At 42.3% G+C, this 15,938-nt stretch overlaps 1 protein-coding gene across 2 annotated transcripts; it reads left to right on the top strand.

Moving 5' to 3' along the window:
- The first annotated feature begins 10,563 nt into the window (after positions 1-10,563).
- On the top strand, positions 10,564-13,103 carry LOC129591108 (uncharacterized). Of its 2 annotated transcripts, XM_055486640.1 has the most exons (4): positions 10,564-10,729; positions 10,958-11,340; positions 11,545-12,608; positions 12,690-13,103. In XM_055486640.1, exons 3-4 carry the CDS (start codon positions 11,815-11,817, stop codon positions 12,841-12,843), a joined length of 948 nt encoding a protein of 315 aa, XP_055342615.1. In that variant the 5' UTR covers positions 10,564-10,729; positions 10,958-11,340; positions 11,545-11,814; the 3' UTR covers positions 12,844-13,103. The 2 variants fall into 2 exon arrangements, with proteins under 2 accessions (XP_055342615.1, XP_055342614.1); XM_055486639.1 differs by having other exon boundaries at positions 10,564-11,340; positions 11,507-12,608.
- The last annotated feature ends 2,835 nt before the right edge of the window (positions 13,104-15,938 follow it).

Raw genomic sequence — 15,938 nt, 5'->3', positions numbered from 1 at the left:
GATTACAAACCAACTGAGGTGCACATTCGAAGGATCGCACATGCGTTGGCTAACACGTTCGTAGTTGCATAATTGAATTTTGGGTAATTAGTTAAGTTCACTAAAACCGATGATGGCCACCGATGAACCATCAAATTTCGTTTTATCGTGTCTGTTTTAATCAACTCCACTGAGGGCAGCTTAGAATTTGCCGTTGAATACTAATCATCTCGGTCAGGATTTCGAATTCTCTCCATTTCTCTCAATGAGCTTGTATAGTTATTGTGATAGTGCTCCTAATCATTATAACTAAGTCTTAATGTGCTTTTTATTTAACTATTAAACCGTACGACTGCCGCATTCAAAATCCGCCATTTTAAAAGCCCAAAATTTAAAGACGGCTGTTTTTTTTCGCTGACGTTTTATCTTCAGTCGCCCTAATGACGTTAAATCGTTAAATAGTTAACTTCCATGAGTACAAATGAACAGCACAACGTTATTTTATTAAGTACTGTATTTAATTTCCTGTTACTGGAGCATACAATAGCTAGACTCGAAAGGCACTTTAAATGCGTTCTGTACGATACAGAGCCGGAAGTTCTGTAATTTTTCGATCACACCCCCCTACCTCTGATTGGACGGCCGAGTTAAAGTGTTCTGTATCTAAAAGGAACTCTCCTGCTCCGTTACGATACAGAACTCGCATTTTTCACCACAAGTGCAGGTCGATCTCACCAAGTGTATGCAATAACAAAATATTTTCCCTTGCTAGTTGCTACTTGCTACCCTTGAACCCGAACATCTTTTTAGTGGTTTTCTGGTTTTTACCTGGTTTCTAATTGCCTTTGTCTAACTTTCTTTAAATCACTAACGCCTGGCCCAACGCGTTCCGCGCTCTAGGCAACCACAGTCTTCGGATGATACAAGTCCGGCCTTTAAACATACAAGTCTATCAGTCTATGAGTGATACTTCTAGCGCTGATTGTTCCAGTTTTGACATCACTGGATCCGCGATAAAACGTTACACCAGCTAAAATTAAAATAAACAACGCCTATATCGACCATCTATTTGTGAATAATCATTTTGTGATGTGAGTTCGAAACTCGCTGTACGCTGAAAGTTTCGACCACATAACTGGAAAATTTTGAGTTGTGGTCTCGTTGCTCTGTAACGCTCTGTAAGATTAAGCGCTGTGCCATTGGTAGATTCACTTTTACAGAACTCCCGGCTCTGTATCTTACAGAACGCATTTAAAGTGCGTTTCGAGTAGTACTAATAACGGAAACGGGAAAGTATAGTACAGCAAATATCTCCATGACAACTCCGTTAAAATTACGGTCAGTGCTATGCGCCCCGATTGTCGGGGCGCACAGCCATTTCGTAAAATTAATCGGTATCCACGTGCTGTTAGCAATGTACTGCCACTTGGGCCACCTGACACTTGGGCCACCACATCTTACGCATCTTAGTTTTTTTAGTTCTTATTTGTTAGACGTTTTTACTATACTTTCCATTACGTACTATACTTTCCACAACATTGTTTTTAATCTACTTTCCATAACAATGTCATACCATCGTATATTTTACCAGTGTAATTGCACCATCACTGCATCATACAGCCGAGCTAATCCGTTACACACAGCAAGCAGTATAATTATAAGTACTTAATTATGCATTACATGCATGTGACTGTGTGCACGGTCAAAAATTTCAAATTATTTGTAGAGGTGATTCAAAGTATTCATTACGTACACCTGTGCTTTAAATTCGAAAATAAGTGGCCATTTACATGCCGCATGCAAGTGGATGTGCATGAAATGCAGGAATTTCATCACAGCAGCATCAGCCAGTGTCATAAGTGAATCGTACTCACCTGCAGTATTACTTGACTATAGATTGTGTTCTAAGCATTTGCCGTTGTACTTTTTGCATATCTTCCTGATTTTAAATTAATACGTTGCTCTTCGTTTTTGCTTAACTTTCAGTTAAAATATGCCCCCAAGTAACTTTTTCCACTACTAACCGGTAAGCGAAAGGGTAAAGTGTTAAACTTTAATGGTTACGGATATGTTGAAGCGTGGAAACGTGCGGATAATACAACCGAACCTGGGGACGGTCGGGTGTTCTCGAGAGTTAGAAGAGTTATTTTACTGGTCCTAATTATTTGGGTTTTTAAAGTTTGAATGCAAATGGCATTGGCTTGTACAAGTTCACAATAAATGAGATAAAACAGAAGATTGTACCACTTGGCGTAATGGCGTTGCTGTGAGAAGACCCAAAGGTGGCCCAAGCGTCAGGTGGCCCAAGCGTCAGGTGGCCCAAGTGTCAGGTGGCCCAAATGTCAGAGGCCCAAGCGTCAACTTAACCGCACAGCACGCATGCGTACTGAATGTGGATATGCGAGTATGCGACCATTTTGTCCTATATATTAAATTAAATTGAATACAACACAATACAATTGAATACAACACAATTAAATTGAGCATAATAGTTTTTCGTACAAGACTACTTGTATACAGTTAATCTCAAGATCGAAAATCTCCTGGCTATCTGTGTCGCAACGTTTTACAATAGAATTTTGAAAATTCTAAGCACAACATATGATTCATATTATGGCACAATGGAAGGCACAAATGATATGAAATCGGCCAGTCAGCCGGTGGTGCAAAAGCATCAAGTGCAGCGGTGCAAAAGGATACCCGCCACCAGTAAAGTTTTGTTACAGAGTTGGAAAAACAAGGAAAATGGAGCACACGCTCCTCGACCTAAGTACTTAACGTGCACGATGCCTGACAGGGAGCACGCAGCGGCCGGATCTTAAAGTGGTGCAACTTCATCTAACGGTTACAGTACAGACCAACTTACATAAACGATAAACGTTTTGCAAATTCCGGAATCAAAAAACTCGTAAATTTTTTCGTTATTACTTATTATTAAATTTTGCAGTATTAATGAGGAATGGGTGCTACATCCGAGCATAGGACACAGGTTTTAAAGAAGGCAGTCGTAACCACAGTTAGGCCTTTCGTTGAGCAGTGCGGTGTGCACTACCGGCACCGAAATAAAAATAAAAAACGAACAGCTGGCAGCAGCAAGAAAAAAATTAGTATTAGAAACTCATGCAATAACTTATTAGAAGCGCTCTGCTCAGCCAAGTTGGGGCAGTTTGCAAAATAATTACAAAATAAATGGATACACTGTTTCGCTTTTGAATTTACAATTATCTAGTGTAAATTTTTAGTGCACAAACTCCTGCGCATAGCCACTTTGCGGAAGGTTTGATGCATCCATTTTGCTTTGCGCTGCCAGGAGTTTGCTAGGTTCTCACGTTTTATGACAGGGCGGTATCGGTTATCCAGGGGGATTCCATCCACGGATGACTGTCGAAAGTATGTATGCTTTTGAGCAAATGGACTGTTAATGCAGTAGTAGGTCCCATTACATGTACGTAGTACTTGTGAAAAAAAGTTTCTGTTAATTTCATCTCTGGGGATATTTACGAATTGGATTGTTGTTTCTTCTCAAGTTTGGATTTTCGATCATCGCTTGGCGTTTAAATAGCTTTTAACAGATGGTACCATTTAGCAGATGATAGATGAAGCCATTTAACAGATGATACCGATAGTACACTCATTCCATCTCTGAACTTACAGTTACAGATTCTCGCAAAAAGTCTGTAGGGCAGTCAGTATTAATTATTAATACGCACGGCTGCATATTAACGAACCTCCCTTATGTAAGCTTCGTACTTTGTTTTTTCTCATAATATTACTAGTATACATATTCATATTTTGGTCAGGGTCACTAGCACGACCACACGCGTGACGCACTACAGGAATGGCTGCTAGTCGTACAATTTTTTCTCAGCGACTTTCGCAATATACGTGTAAGTATGTCTAGCACTGATAGCTCTCCACCTGTACATAAGCCATCAAAACTCAGATTCCAGTAAAACGTTTCCGGTCAGACTTTTGTCAATCCTGCCAGTGACAGGAGAGAATGATTTAATTTTGATAACATGCATCTCAAACTACTTTCATAAGATTCCTAATACTTTTGTATCCAAAATCTACTTTAAATTTTAAAAAATTCGAAGCGCTTTATAATTTGAAAATCGAAACAGAAAATCTGAACAAATAAATCAGCCGTGCACGCAACCATTTCATTTCAAGGTCAAACGAAGGTCTGAAATTCGGTACTGGATCCCTGCTTTTGTGAACAAGACCATTTAATAGCTGTAAACATTTTAAGAGATTTCCCGACTTTCACATCACAATAACCCACCAGATTTCCCGACTTTCACATCATAATAACCCACCGGACACCAACCATGAGATTTCGGATTGTAAAAAACAAATAATTTAGCCATAGATAACAGGATGACGATTCAACTACTGACCTCCGGCAAAATAAAAAGAAATCAAACCTTTGTAAATTTCATATTTGTATATTTTTATCCGTACTTGTATCCTATAGACTTCGCCCCGACGTTCCGTTAGATAATAAGCAGCCGAAACTTATGTTGTTATCACTGGCCAACGCCGTAAAAACCAGAATGCAGCTGATCAATCCAATGGCGGCCTAAAACAATAAAGTATTACATGGATAAGCAAACACCTTATTGACTTAAACAACAAAATTGTTCAATAATGGGTCTGCTGGCCTCGAGTGCTTTTCTTCGTTGCGCCACAATTCCGGCAAACGTGAATCCCAACGGATCGAATTTCAAGCGTTCTTTGTATAGCCATTGAAAACGGTATTGTCCTGGCTCGCTTAGAAAATCCATTTTGGATGTTTTACAGCGTTCTCGAAGGCCAGTTTCAGCGATGTGTACTAGGCGTTGTGCCTGGAATCCAACACACACTTGTGACATTATTAGATATAGAGGGTGACGCGTTTTTGGTCTATAGCCGTCCCCAGGTTAATATCAAAAAGAATAGCAAAAAAGACTACGTACTAATCGGGCACTATTTACCTGCTCGGTAGAAAAAACACATGCGAATGTAACGCAGCACAAGCTAAACAAGGCATCGAATAGAGTAAGCAAGACCGATCCAGCCATAGTGCCACAGTTAACCATTTCTCCGCTGATGTTACATGCCGCTATAATTGTCCAGCCTAGCATAGCCACGACACGTATGCCGAATATGAGCGACAAGTGTCCATCGAGATCTCTGACAATCTGACCGAGAGTATTATGTAGGAGGACACAGGCGCCCTGCTGATCCTCGTTACGTGCTAGTTGAAATTTCTCTGAGATTCGTCGAAATATTAACCCGGTCGCCATCGCCAGAAAAATTATATACCCAATTAATAAACGATTCCCCAGCTCAAACGATGCCGAATCAAAATTGTATACAGCATTAAAAATAGCCAGGGCATCTTGTGAAAGGTTGGGAAAGTAAGACATCTGATAGACTTCTATAATACTGTAGAATGCATCGCTCCGATTGTAGTAATACAAAAACGCACCAGTCACACTGAAAACCCAGACGGAGTACCCAGTTATAAATATCAATATCACCGTCCAGTCACGTGTCGTTAAAAACTGGCCGTGATATTCGTCCAGTTGGCAGACAAGGCGCACAATTTTTTTGCTGGGCGGCAGCATGATGAATATGAAAGATAATTCGCATACACAAACGAAAGTGTTGATGCAGGCAATCACTATCGTCTGAAATGTCGTTGCGGTCGTAAAGTAGTTGGTCCAGGTGTCGTACGCGTAAAATCCTTGACCAACTATCGTCAGAAATGCACGTAAAACGAGAACGGTTCGAAGGCAAAAGGTTATCAGGCGGTTATCTGTCAGTGGGTAATTGAACAACCCAAAAAACTGCAGAATTATGAACCAGGGTTTCGATATCATCGAAAGCCAACCAAGCGTTGCACAAAATTTTATTTTTGACGAGCACTCCGGCATGACTGCTATTGTTCTTTAAGTTTTAACCATGACTTCTTCATGAAATTGCTGCAGCCTATAAGCAAGACTTAGTTCCTCTCTTACACGATCACTCAGAAAAACTGAGTGTGTGAGTTGAAGGATAGCAAGCTGATGTAGTTTTATCAGCAGAAGTACTACGGTACTTCAGTATGCAGTAATTGGGGATCTCTAAGGAATTCTCTGGAGAAGGACATACCCGCTGCTGTGTAAACGTCAGAGTGCAAACAACGTTTTTAGCGCTTTCGAATATGTCAATAATGCAACATTTCTGACTTACGGCTTAGAGCAGTAACGACTAATTATTTATCAAATGAATGAAATGAGTAAGTCGGTTTAAGTTCATAACAAAGCGCGCTACCGGTAGCATTTAAATTGCATGAAACGGTTCGTTGACAAGGAGAGCTGAATATACCGACACTACAGACTCTGTACCAGCACAGAAGTTGACCTTTCCCGTGATAACGCTGTGCTGCAAGTTCAGAGCAGCCGCCCGGCGGTTCCATTGGTTGACAGACATGTAAAATGGGTATCATCATAGCTTGCTAAGGCAGCAAAGACTAGAATACAGCTGATTATGCCGATCGTACCCTGGAAACCCAAGAAGTGCAAGATTGTATAAATAGGTATGTATATTACTGTAATACGCAAAAATAAGATCTTTCTATCGTTACTATTACGCCAGACAGACTGACCTCCACGGCTTTTTGACGTGAGACGATAATGCCTGCCAGAGTAAATCCTGGTGGACAAAACTGTATACGTTGCGCGTAGAGCCACTGGAATCGGCATATGCCAGGTTTGTTCAGAATGTTAAGCTGATGATCAGGCATAGTGCAACGCTTTTGCACATATGCTCTGTTGTAGCTGGCGAGCGACTGTGCCTGCAAGAATACGGGACTTCATAAGTCAAATGTTAGTGTAGACTGTGTAGTCAAGAAACGGCCAGGATTCCTGGACAAGGTCAACATAACGGCCGGTGTAATAAAAGGAAGGGAAAATTAATTAAATAAAGGGGTTTTCGTTGGTCAGAGAAGGGAGGAAAAACTACCGAGATTTTTATAGCTCAGAAGAGATAGGAAACCTTGAGAAAATTTAAAAAAACTGAAGAAGTTACAAACGAGATTTGTTGCGACCATACTAGCGAGGCGAGCTTGCGTTTTACAGATAGGACTTCAAGTTTCTAACGCGGAGACCTTGAACCGGGTTCATGGGTATACCAATAACGTCGCCCAATTTTCGCCGGTTTACGCCGAATTTCTTAAACAGTTCGATGTGCTGAGTCAATTGAGACACGAAGATTCGAGGCCCTTGGGCAACTAAGTTCGTCGGTTCAGAAAGTTTGGACAAGCTGAGCTTAAAGGGCATCCCGAAACAATTTTCAACCATTTTTAATCTTTCCAGAGATTTCTAGATACTTCAAAGCATAAATATTGTTGCATTTCCAAAATATATTTGTGAATAATTTTAGGATTTCTCAATATTTTTAAATGTATTACTCGGCATTGTCTCTGTCCAACGTGCTTCAATCTTGGTACTTCAGCTGAACTCGGCGCGTTGAACGGTCTAACAAAGTTGCATAACCCCGGCGTTCGGGATTTCTGTGTCATTTTTATAACCTCAAATTCCATCAAGTAAATGCGAGCAGCTTTTGCCCGCATGATCGCAAAAGATCCCATAGCATGATCGCCAAAAATTTTGTATGATCTCATAGCCGAAAGAAACAGCTTTTTGCTGAAAAATTTTCTAAATGACAGCGTGAACGGGAAAGAGTAAAAAAATTAATAAAACGGTCTCAATATGGCGTGAATACTCGTTTTACCTGCTCAGTAGAGAAAACGAACGCGAACACAATTGCAATCAAGTTTCGCATCGCTTCGACGAGTGACAGAAGAGAGGATGGAGCTGCGGCACCGCAGTTAGCATATTGTCCGCTGATGTTGAATGTCGAAATGATGGCCCAGCCGAGCACTGCGACGATGCGCATGCCTGCGATTCCGGATAGGCTGACGTCGAGATCGCTAACGACCTGATTGAGGAACTTATGGAGCAACACCCATCGGACTGTATCCCGGTCGGTGTGCGACTGTGCGAAACCCAGCGCGATCCGTCGAAATATTAGTCCCGTGCTGATTGCCAGAAAGAGGATGAATCCAACGAGAATGTCCTTAGCGACATCAAACCACGTCGACATGATGTAGTATACCGCATTGAAGGCTGTCACCGAATCCAGCGATAGACCAGGAAAGTACGAAGCACGGTAGACGTCAGTCATGATGGAGAACGAATCGCCGCTATCGTAGCAGTACCACAGCAGACCCGTGATGACGACAACACTGATCGCAAAGCCACCCAAAGCAATGGCTAGCGCTCTCCAATCCGATGCCGTTAAAACTGTATCAAAGTTTTCATCAAGCTTGCGAATTAATCGTAAAAGTTTCTTGCTGGCACTGCACATTACTAAAATGTACGAGAGTTCAGATGCGCACAGAACCGTATGAATGCATCCAACGACGATGATTTGGAATTTCGTGGCCGTCCTGTGGTAGCTTGACCAGGTGTCATAAGCGTAGAACATTTGGGCGGCAAAGGTCAGCACAGCGCTGAGTAGTAAAATGACGTTAAAAAAACACTTTAATGCGGAGTATTGTACCGCTGGAAAGCGAAATAGTCCAAAAATTTGTAGAATAATCAGCCACAATTTCAGCACTCTCCATAGCCGGCCACCATATCCCGATACGGCATCCACGTTGTTAGGCCGAAATTCTGGCATGGCAAATGCAATTTATTAAAGCTTGATTTAGCGGGATATGAGTTACACAAAGGCTTTTGATAAGATATGTACTGTCTTAGATATCGTATTATGCGCAATGCACAAGGCAGACTCTGCGGTATATTTCAGAATTATATAGTAATACTAAGTTTGGGTTTCGACGGTTTCAGTTATAATGCAACAGATTTTCTCCATTTTTAAGAACCACCAGTTCTAAAGAGGACTGTCAGTCTGTCACCCCATAACACAATTTTCTCAGTTAGCTTCAGGAGCCACTGTATGTCCTGGTAAGGCAAGAAACCGGAAAATTAGTTAGATGGAAGAAAATATAGGGAAAGTATTAGACTTCAATGGTATGTAAGTTTTGCAATGCTCCCTGAATTTGAACATTGAGAAACCGGATATGCAAACTTCAAATATCACCCGGGCCAACTGTGGACCGCTCGCCCAGATCATCGATGAATGGACAAATCCCACAGGCCACATGGCAAATGACAAGGTCACACCATTTTTTTGTTTTCTTTAACGTATCTAAAATATATGGCAACAGACGCAATGTCTAACACTATCGCACTGTGTGAAAATCGCGTGCTATCTTCGGGCTAATCAATGCTCGCCACTTGGCATTGAGGTTAGTATGACAATTATGCACTTGTTTTTAAATGATATGGTTTCTCCTTCACCTTGCTATCTTCACGGTTTACGGTACGAAAATAAAAGCATAAACTACAGCTTGTACAAGTGAAATGAGTGCATGCATCTCAATAACTTTGAGCATCTCAATAATTTTCTGCTCTTCCCAGCAAACAACAAATCCCTATGGAATTTAAGCACATGAGGACTAAGGCCAATTCAGTCGGCCTTTGAGCTACTGCCTGACCAAATTGTCATAGGGGTTACAGGTATAAAGTTTTCAACCGTTCGCTGGGACAACTGTCTATTTGATCTAGCGATAAAGGCGGTAACGTGGTCGTGTCCATGTCAGCGAGAAATCGTGAGACATTTGTGTTATCCGCCATCGAAACATTCGCACAGAACGTTTATGCGGAGCTACTCATGTTGAAGGTCAACGTATGATGGAAGCTGTTTGAAGTACAACCGTTGAAGCGTAATAGGTGCAAATTCCGAAAAATCGAAACTGTTTAGGCTTTATGTATTGTACTAGGAACAACCGCTGGAAATTTGGATCCGGTATCCAGTGGGGATCAAGTTGCTGGTTCGCTTTAAAGGGCAGTGCTCAATGCAGTGCTCATGCTTGTATACATTGATCGAACACTCATAGTAACAAGTTAAGAAAACCACAACTCGAAGTTTACAAATAAGAAATTTATAAAAGTTTTAGAATGTCATACTGGGCATTTCAAATGCCATACCGGGCATTTATACTCTCACACGGCGGCGTTCTGAGCTCTGACATTTAGTTCTATGATTTTCATTATTTTCTACGGTGGTGGACCTTTAATAAGTATCACGTGAAAGTACAAACTAAGTACTAGAAAACAGAAGTTTTATTATTTTCTTGATATCAGATATAGTGCAGATTTTTGTGGGAATATTATCGCGCTTGAAGGAATTGACTAACAAGTAAGACGCATTTCGACAACACGTACCTATGCGTATCTAAGACAGTGAAAATTGTGGAAGTTAGGAACATTCGATAGTCGATACAAGGTGGTTATACCGTATAATTACAACGCCGAACCCGGCGCAGTCGGATATACGGGTACAAACAAGTAAACGTGTGCAGTGTGCACAGCACAAAGTCCGGCTGTAGTAAGTCATGCGGTTCCCCTCAAGACATTTACCCAGCGCAGGTGAGAGATCGATATTCAATATTTTCAACATAATTTTATTCTTAGTGCAGCCTAGCAAACGCTTTCCGGCGTGCTGCTAAAATTATTTCAGCAGCACGCCGGAAAGCATACAGTCGCACGAGTTTCTTATACACATACAGCCGTTTTCGCTACAAATCCACGGGAGACCGGCGACCGCCGCATGAGCACTAAGCACCACGGAAGAAGTCTGCAGCAGACAAAATGTAGCGCCCTTTCTTACAATATTAAGTTATGGTCTTTTATAGTATAAGCCGTTTTGTTGTATGCCTAGTTATTTTAACTGTTAGTTAAAGCAGGCCAGGACAATAAGGCTTCTTTTTGGTTATATATGACGTCGGGCAATGGCGGTGTGACTTACCAACACTCAGCCAGATTACTCTAACGGCACCATTGATCGGGTCCTATCTAACGTTCGTGATCGCTTTTGATAGCATGGACCAACAGGGCTGTTAATTTGGTACAATGGCCAGAGACTCGGTCTCCGTAGGCAGAAATTAGCGCAACACCCCGTCGTCTACGGCATTCCGGAGCACGCAAAGTCAACTAGGGAACACGGTGCTGGTGCACCGTGCCAACGAGCAATGGTGGCTGGGATATATGTAGGACATCGAAGGCGATAACTTTTTTATTGGCTTCGATGCCCGCACAATCTGCGCCCAGTGGATCCATTCTCGGCACGTATTTCCTCACCACTTCTACTGTCCGGCAACCGAGGACCGCTCTGATGCCCGTGGCACTACGTGATGAGGAAGTTGATCCCCTGGTGTTCCGTCCGGCAACCCTCCTCCACATTCTGGATCATATACGAGGGGATGTCAGTAGCACACCTAGATAATCCCCTCTATTGCTGCCGTCACCCGCCTGGAGTGTGACGTTACGGCAGTACATATGGCTAAATCTGGCGCGGTACATAAGCGCCATGTATAGCCATAACGTCATGCGCCAGCCGGCTGACGGCAGCAATACAGGGGATTATCTAGGTGCGCTACTGCCATCCCCACTTATTCTACATCGTCAGTGTGGAATGTCTGGATAAGCAAAGTGTAGCGGAGCCGAATGCACAGACCGCGTCCAATCACCTTGTGCATTTTACGCAGTTCTCTTGGCGGCCTCCAAGGCCCGGTTACAGTTTCTTCGGTAGATCGAATTGGATTCTGTTCAAAAAACACGTTATCAGCTTCTCCAAAGCGCATCTGTTGCGTAATCAGGATTTCATGCCCACATTCCTGCTTAAAATGCGGCAGATAGAATTTATACCCTGGTGCAGCGTGTAATTCCCGTTGTCGATATGACCGGGAAGAGAGCTTCGATGAAGTTTTTTTTCCTTTGCCAAAGGAAACATGGACCGGAGGTGGAAGATCAGTTTCGTTTCCCTGTCGGCTGTCGAGTGTTTGTCCGCGCGGATGTCGACACAGTTATTCTGATTTGTGCTGAAGTGCACAAGGATGCTCTGCGGCATAATCGGTACCCTGAGGAACCGGCAGCCAACAATATAATATTCTGGAAGATTGAAAAGCCGGGCTCGTTCCCGAATTTCCGCTTTAACGTTGAGGAGAATTTGCCGGAGATTAGAGTGTTGTTAGGCGTCAAAGGCATTCGTGTACCCCGGGTCATCGTAATGAACGGAACCACGTTGGGTCCACCAGCGTGTTCCTCCTTGGTAACCAGCTGCAACGACCCCAGCGAGGAGTTCGAATGCCACATGTTGACCGATTTTTTGTCGGTTTGTGAGGAACTGCTGCTGATCAATTACACCGCGTCAGAAGCCATTGTCGGATCATCTTTGAAGATTCTCTTCATCTACATTAACTTCCACGTTCCACCTTTAATGAAGCGGGAAAGGTTACTATTACGCAGGGTATTTGAGGTTGACGCTCCGACAGCAGTGGTCGTTCCGTTCATGCGCTTCCGCTCCACGGAAACGGCTGCTGAGCAGTGCCGACGCTTTTTATCCACAGCCAACGACAACTGCCCGGCGATTACTCATCGTGTTTTTCAGAAGGTCTCCGCGATTTATGCGCGCTGGGTACGAATGTTGTCCTATCCGGAACAATGGACCCGTGTTCACATCTTCCTGAAAATGTGAGTAATGCAATATAGACAGATTTTACTGTCATTTTTTATGATATAGGTACAACATAGCAGATCGCATGTTTTGTTCAGGTTCAACAGTTTGAACCTTACTGACAATCCACAGCGATGGGATAGTGTGGATCCGCGCCAACTGGATATTTCCGCCCTGAGCAAGATGACTTTCGAAGCGTTGGACGGATGCTTCGAAGATGAAGAAGACAAAACGATCTGTTGTTTGCTTTAGGAAATATGCCGAAATATGAAATGACTTATCAGGTTACCAGTCTTTGTGATTGTGCGCGTTTTGTTCCATACGAAGAGTTTTTTATCTTAATTTTAACATTTTTTGTAATAATGTTATCGGTTCAGTTAGTGTATTTAAAAAATTCTGTAAGTTACAGCTTTTTTATATCGCATATGCTTTGGTGTACGTATGCATTGAACTGTGAAGCGACTGACAGATTTTGTTTTTTAAATATCGGTATATGTGTACATGAAGTATGATAAAATACAGCGATTTCGAATCTGTGAATAGCAGAAGAATGCTAATTCGTTAAATATTCCAAATTAGAACCGTTCTCCAACATTCCAGCAGAACTTAATATAATATTTGACAGTCGGCTGCTATAACGCTATTCAGAACGGTTCTTTGATAAGTTACGGTCCTCTTCTTTCGAACCAGCTTCCCGAGAAAAGCCAGAGCAGCGGCCCGGCTCCTATTGCGGTGTCCGTTGCTATCATAATTATGCTACTTCCGCAAATGACGGACAGAGATCCGCTTCGTGCTGTGCTACCACTTCCTGTACGCCGGCGGTTCTTCGATCGGATTATTTGGTGAGAACAGAGAGGATGGTGGCGGAGCCGGGTGTGGAAGAATGCTTTCCACTGCAGCATCCCGTTACCTTTCGATTGCCATCTGTGCCCTCACGAGTATGCGCTCATGCGCCATGACAGCGCGGAAAAGATCAGAGGCAAATTAGATAGATAACATTAACCGCATATTGTGGTCAAATCGGTTTTTTTCGGTCCCCAAAGTGTTCGTTGTTAGCTGTAATTCGAGTGATACAGTTGCGCTACATCTGCACCGTGGACTTCTAAAAACTCTTTCGATCTACTTCGCTATTCCTTTCCGATGAGGAAGAAGAAGGTGAATTCGCTAACATATTTATTTATTGGGCGGTCTTTGAACATAACGTCAGCATCTCATGCTATACAACCTTATCCTGAGTCCTACTGGTTTCTGCAAACATCGAAATACAGTAAAGGCCAAATTTCGCTTATTAATTTTCAGAAAATTATTTGGAAAATGTAGTAGCTGCAATGCTGGTAAAATTTTCGGAAAGATCACATGCTAGCCTTCCGCGTAGGGCATGCACTTGCTATCCTGGCCCAGGGTCACCAATTGTGCGATGATAAAATATGTTTTGGACATTTTACGGGTCACTTCCGCATTCCTAAAAAAACTGTTAGCAGTCGAGCTCTTAAATTAGAGCAAAATTACGTCTATGATAACATATCAGTAAATTTATTCGATTATGTAACCTACAGTATTCCAAATCAAGTACAGTTAATTCTTCTCAGTGTTCGACCGTTAACCAATCGGGATCCTATACAAATAAATAGCTCGCTCAAGGGCAACTGCATACCGAAACGCTTCCGATAAACACTGATGGACAGAAAACTCCCCAAGTACGCGCTCCCTTAGGGAGCTTCCTTGGGGAGTCTTGGGTGCACCCCGCAAAGTCGTAGCACTTGTTATCAATTGTCGTTTCACAAAATACGGCAGCAGACGAATACCGGAGAAACAGCTGTCTGATTTTATAATACCTGCCAACCGCCGGTAGCGTATATACGGAGATATTACCTCATGTTCATTTGCACCATTACATCTGGAACCAGCTTCCAAAGTCTCACTCGTGTGTTTTTCTTGTTGGAAGAGTGTAAAATTATTAACGAACCTATTGCTCACAAACATTCTTTGAAAACGTGACGTTCAACTAGACGGAACAGCATTAACGACAGCATGAACAAGCCCATGCCGGCAACTGTGGTGTGGAAAATTACGAAATTCTGGATGGCTTTCTTGCAAGCTACGGGACTCTGCCCTTATCCAGCCATCCAACATAAAATGTTGGCACTATTCGCGCAGATAGTTACTCTTTTATGGGCAGCGCTGGTGGTAATTATCAGTTTTTTCTATGCCTATGACACCTACAGATTGTACACCGCCCCGGCGACGCGCTTCCCAGTAATTGCACTTGGATTTATAAACGGCTTGTTATGTATTATTGAGCTGCCGTATTTTATTACATTTTACCTGGCCAGGCAAAAGCTTGTCTTCATCATGCAGCAGTTGGATCGAGAATTTGGCCAGTACCTAATAACAAGTGATCGCATTTGCCTAATTCTGTTTACGGTGGCTTATCTTCTGGCGTTTGCAGTCGCAAAGGTTGCACTGATTTCTGGTGTGATCCACAGTGATATTTTCAACATTAGCACTGTCTATTTTGGAGATTTATATTTTCCCAGCGCTTCTCCGACCGCTTTGACCGTTTTTAATAGTATATACTCGGGTACCGTTTACATGTTCGACCTAAGTAAGCGCATTGCCGTGGGTTTTGTTTCTCTTTTGGCCATTGTAAGTGCACCAGTTAGCGTATAACTACTGTAGATCTACTGTAGACCAGTTTTCGTGCACGTTTAATATACAAGTACTCTTAAACTTTATTGGACGGCAGGTTGTTTTAGCTGCGTGATATATCCGTAATATCGCGCACCATAACCTGACAGTATCTCCTACGTATCCTTCTTGCATCCTACCAGTTTGTGCGTATGAAACACGTAAACCACGCCATGCGAGCCAGTGCACTAAGCCACATTTACCCGAAATGATCCCAGTGGGATCATTTCACATATAATGAATTCACTTCACAAACTCACTTGCGGTTTTAGCGAATTCGAATCGTTGCTTTTTATCGTGAGTTTGTTTTTGCATATATTAGTGTGTTTCACAATTAATTGTACTGAGAAATGTACAATGAGTAACATGTGGAAAAATTGGGAGATACATTAAGAATACGTATGGAGTGCTGAAGATTACTTACGCTGAGATTTTGTGGATACAATTTAAAAACGATGCCTTAAAAAATTAACGTGCTCGAAAATGTCAGAAGTTTACACAAGAACGAAGCAGCCGAACTCCGTGATTAAGTGACAGACAAAAGTATTATCTATCTGAAGGTCTCTGTCGTCATTATGGGCCTTCTCTTCAATTTAAAAATTGAATCGTTATGATTTAGTTATGCATTCGCGTACCATCAGTTAATAACTACCCTAAGT

Source organism: Paramacrobiotus metropolitanus, unplaced genomic scaffold (assembly GCF_019649055.1).
Source record: "Paramacrobiotus metropolitanus isolate TYO unplaced genomic scaffold, Prichtersi_v1.0 Parri_scaffold0000044, whole genome shotgun sequence".
Classification (NCBI taxonomy): domain Eukaryota; kingdom Metazoa; phylum Tardigrada; class Eutardigrada; order Parachela; family Macrobiotidae; genus Paramacrobiotus; species Paramacrobiotus metropolitanus.
Note: the sequence above shows the minus strand (reverse complement) of the source record. Positions and strands in the feature narration are given on the sequence as shown.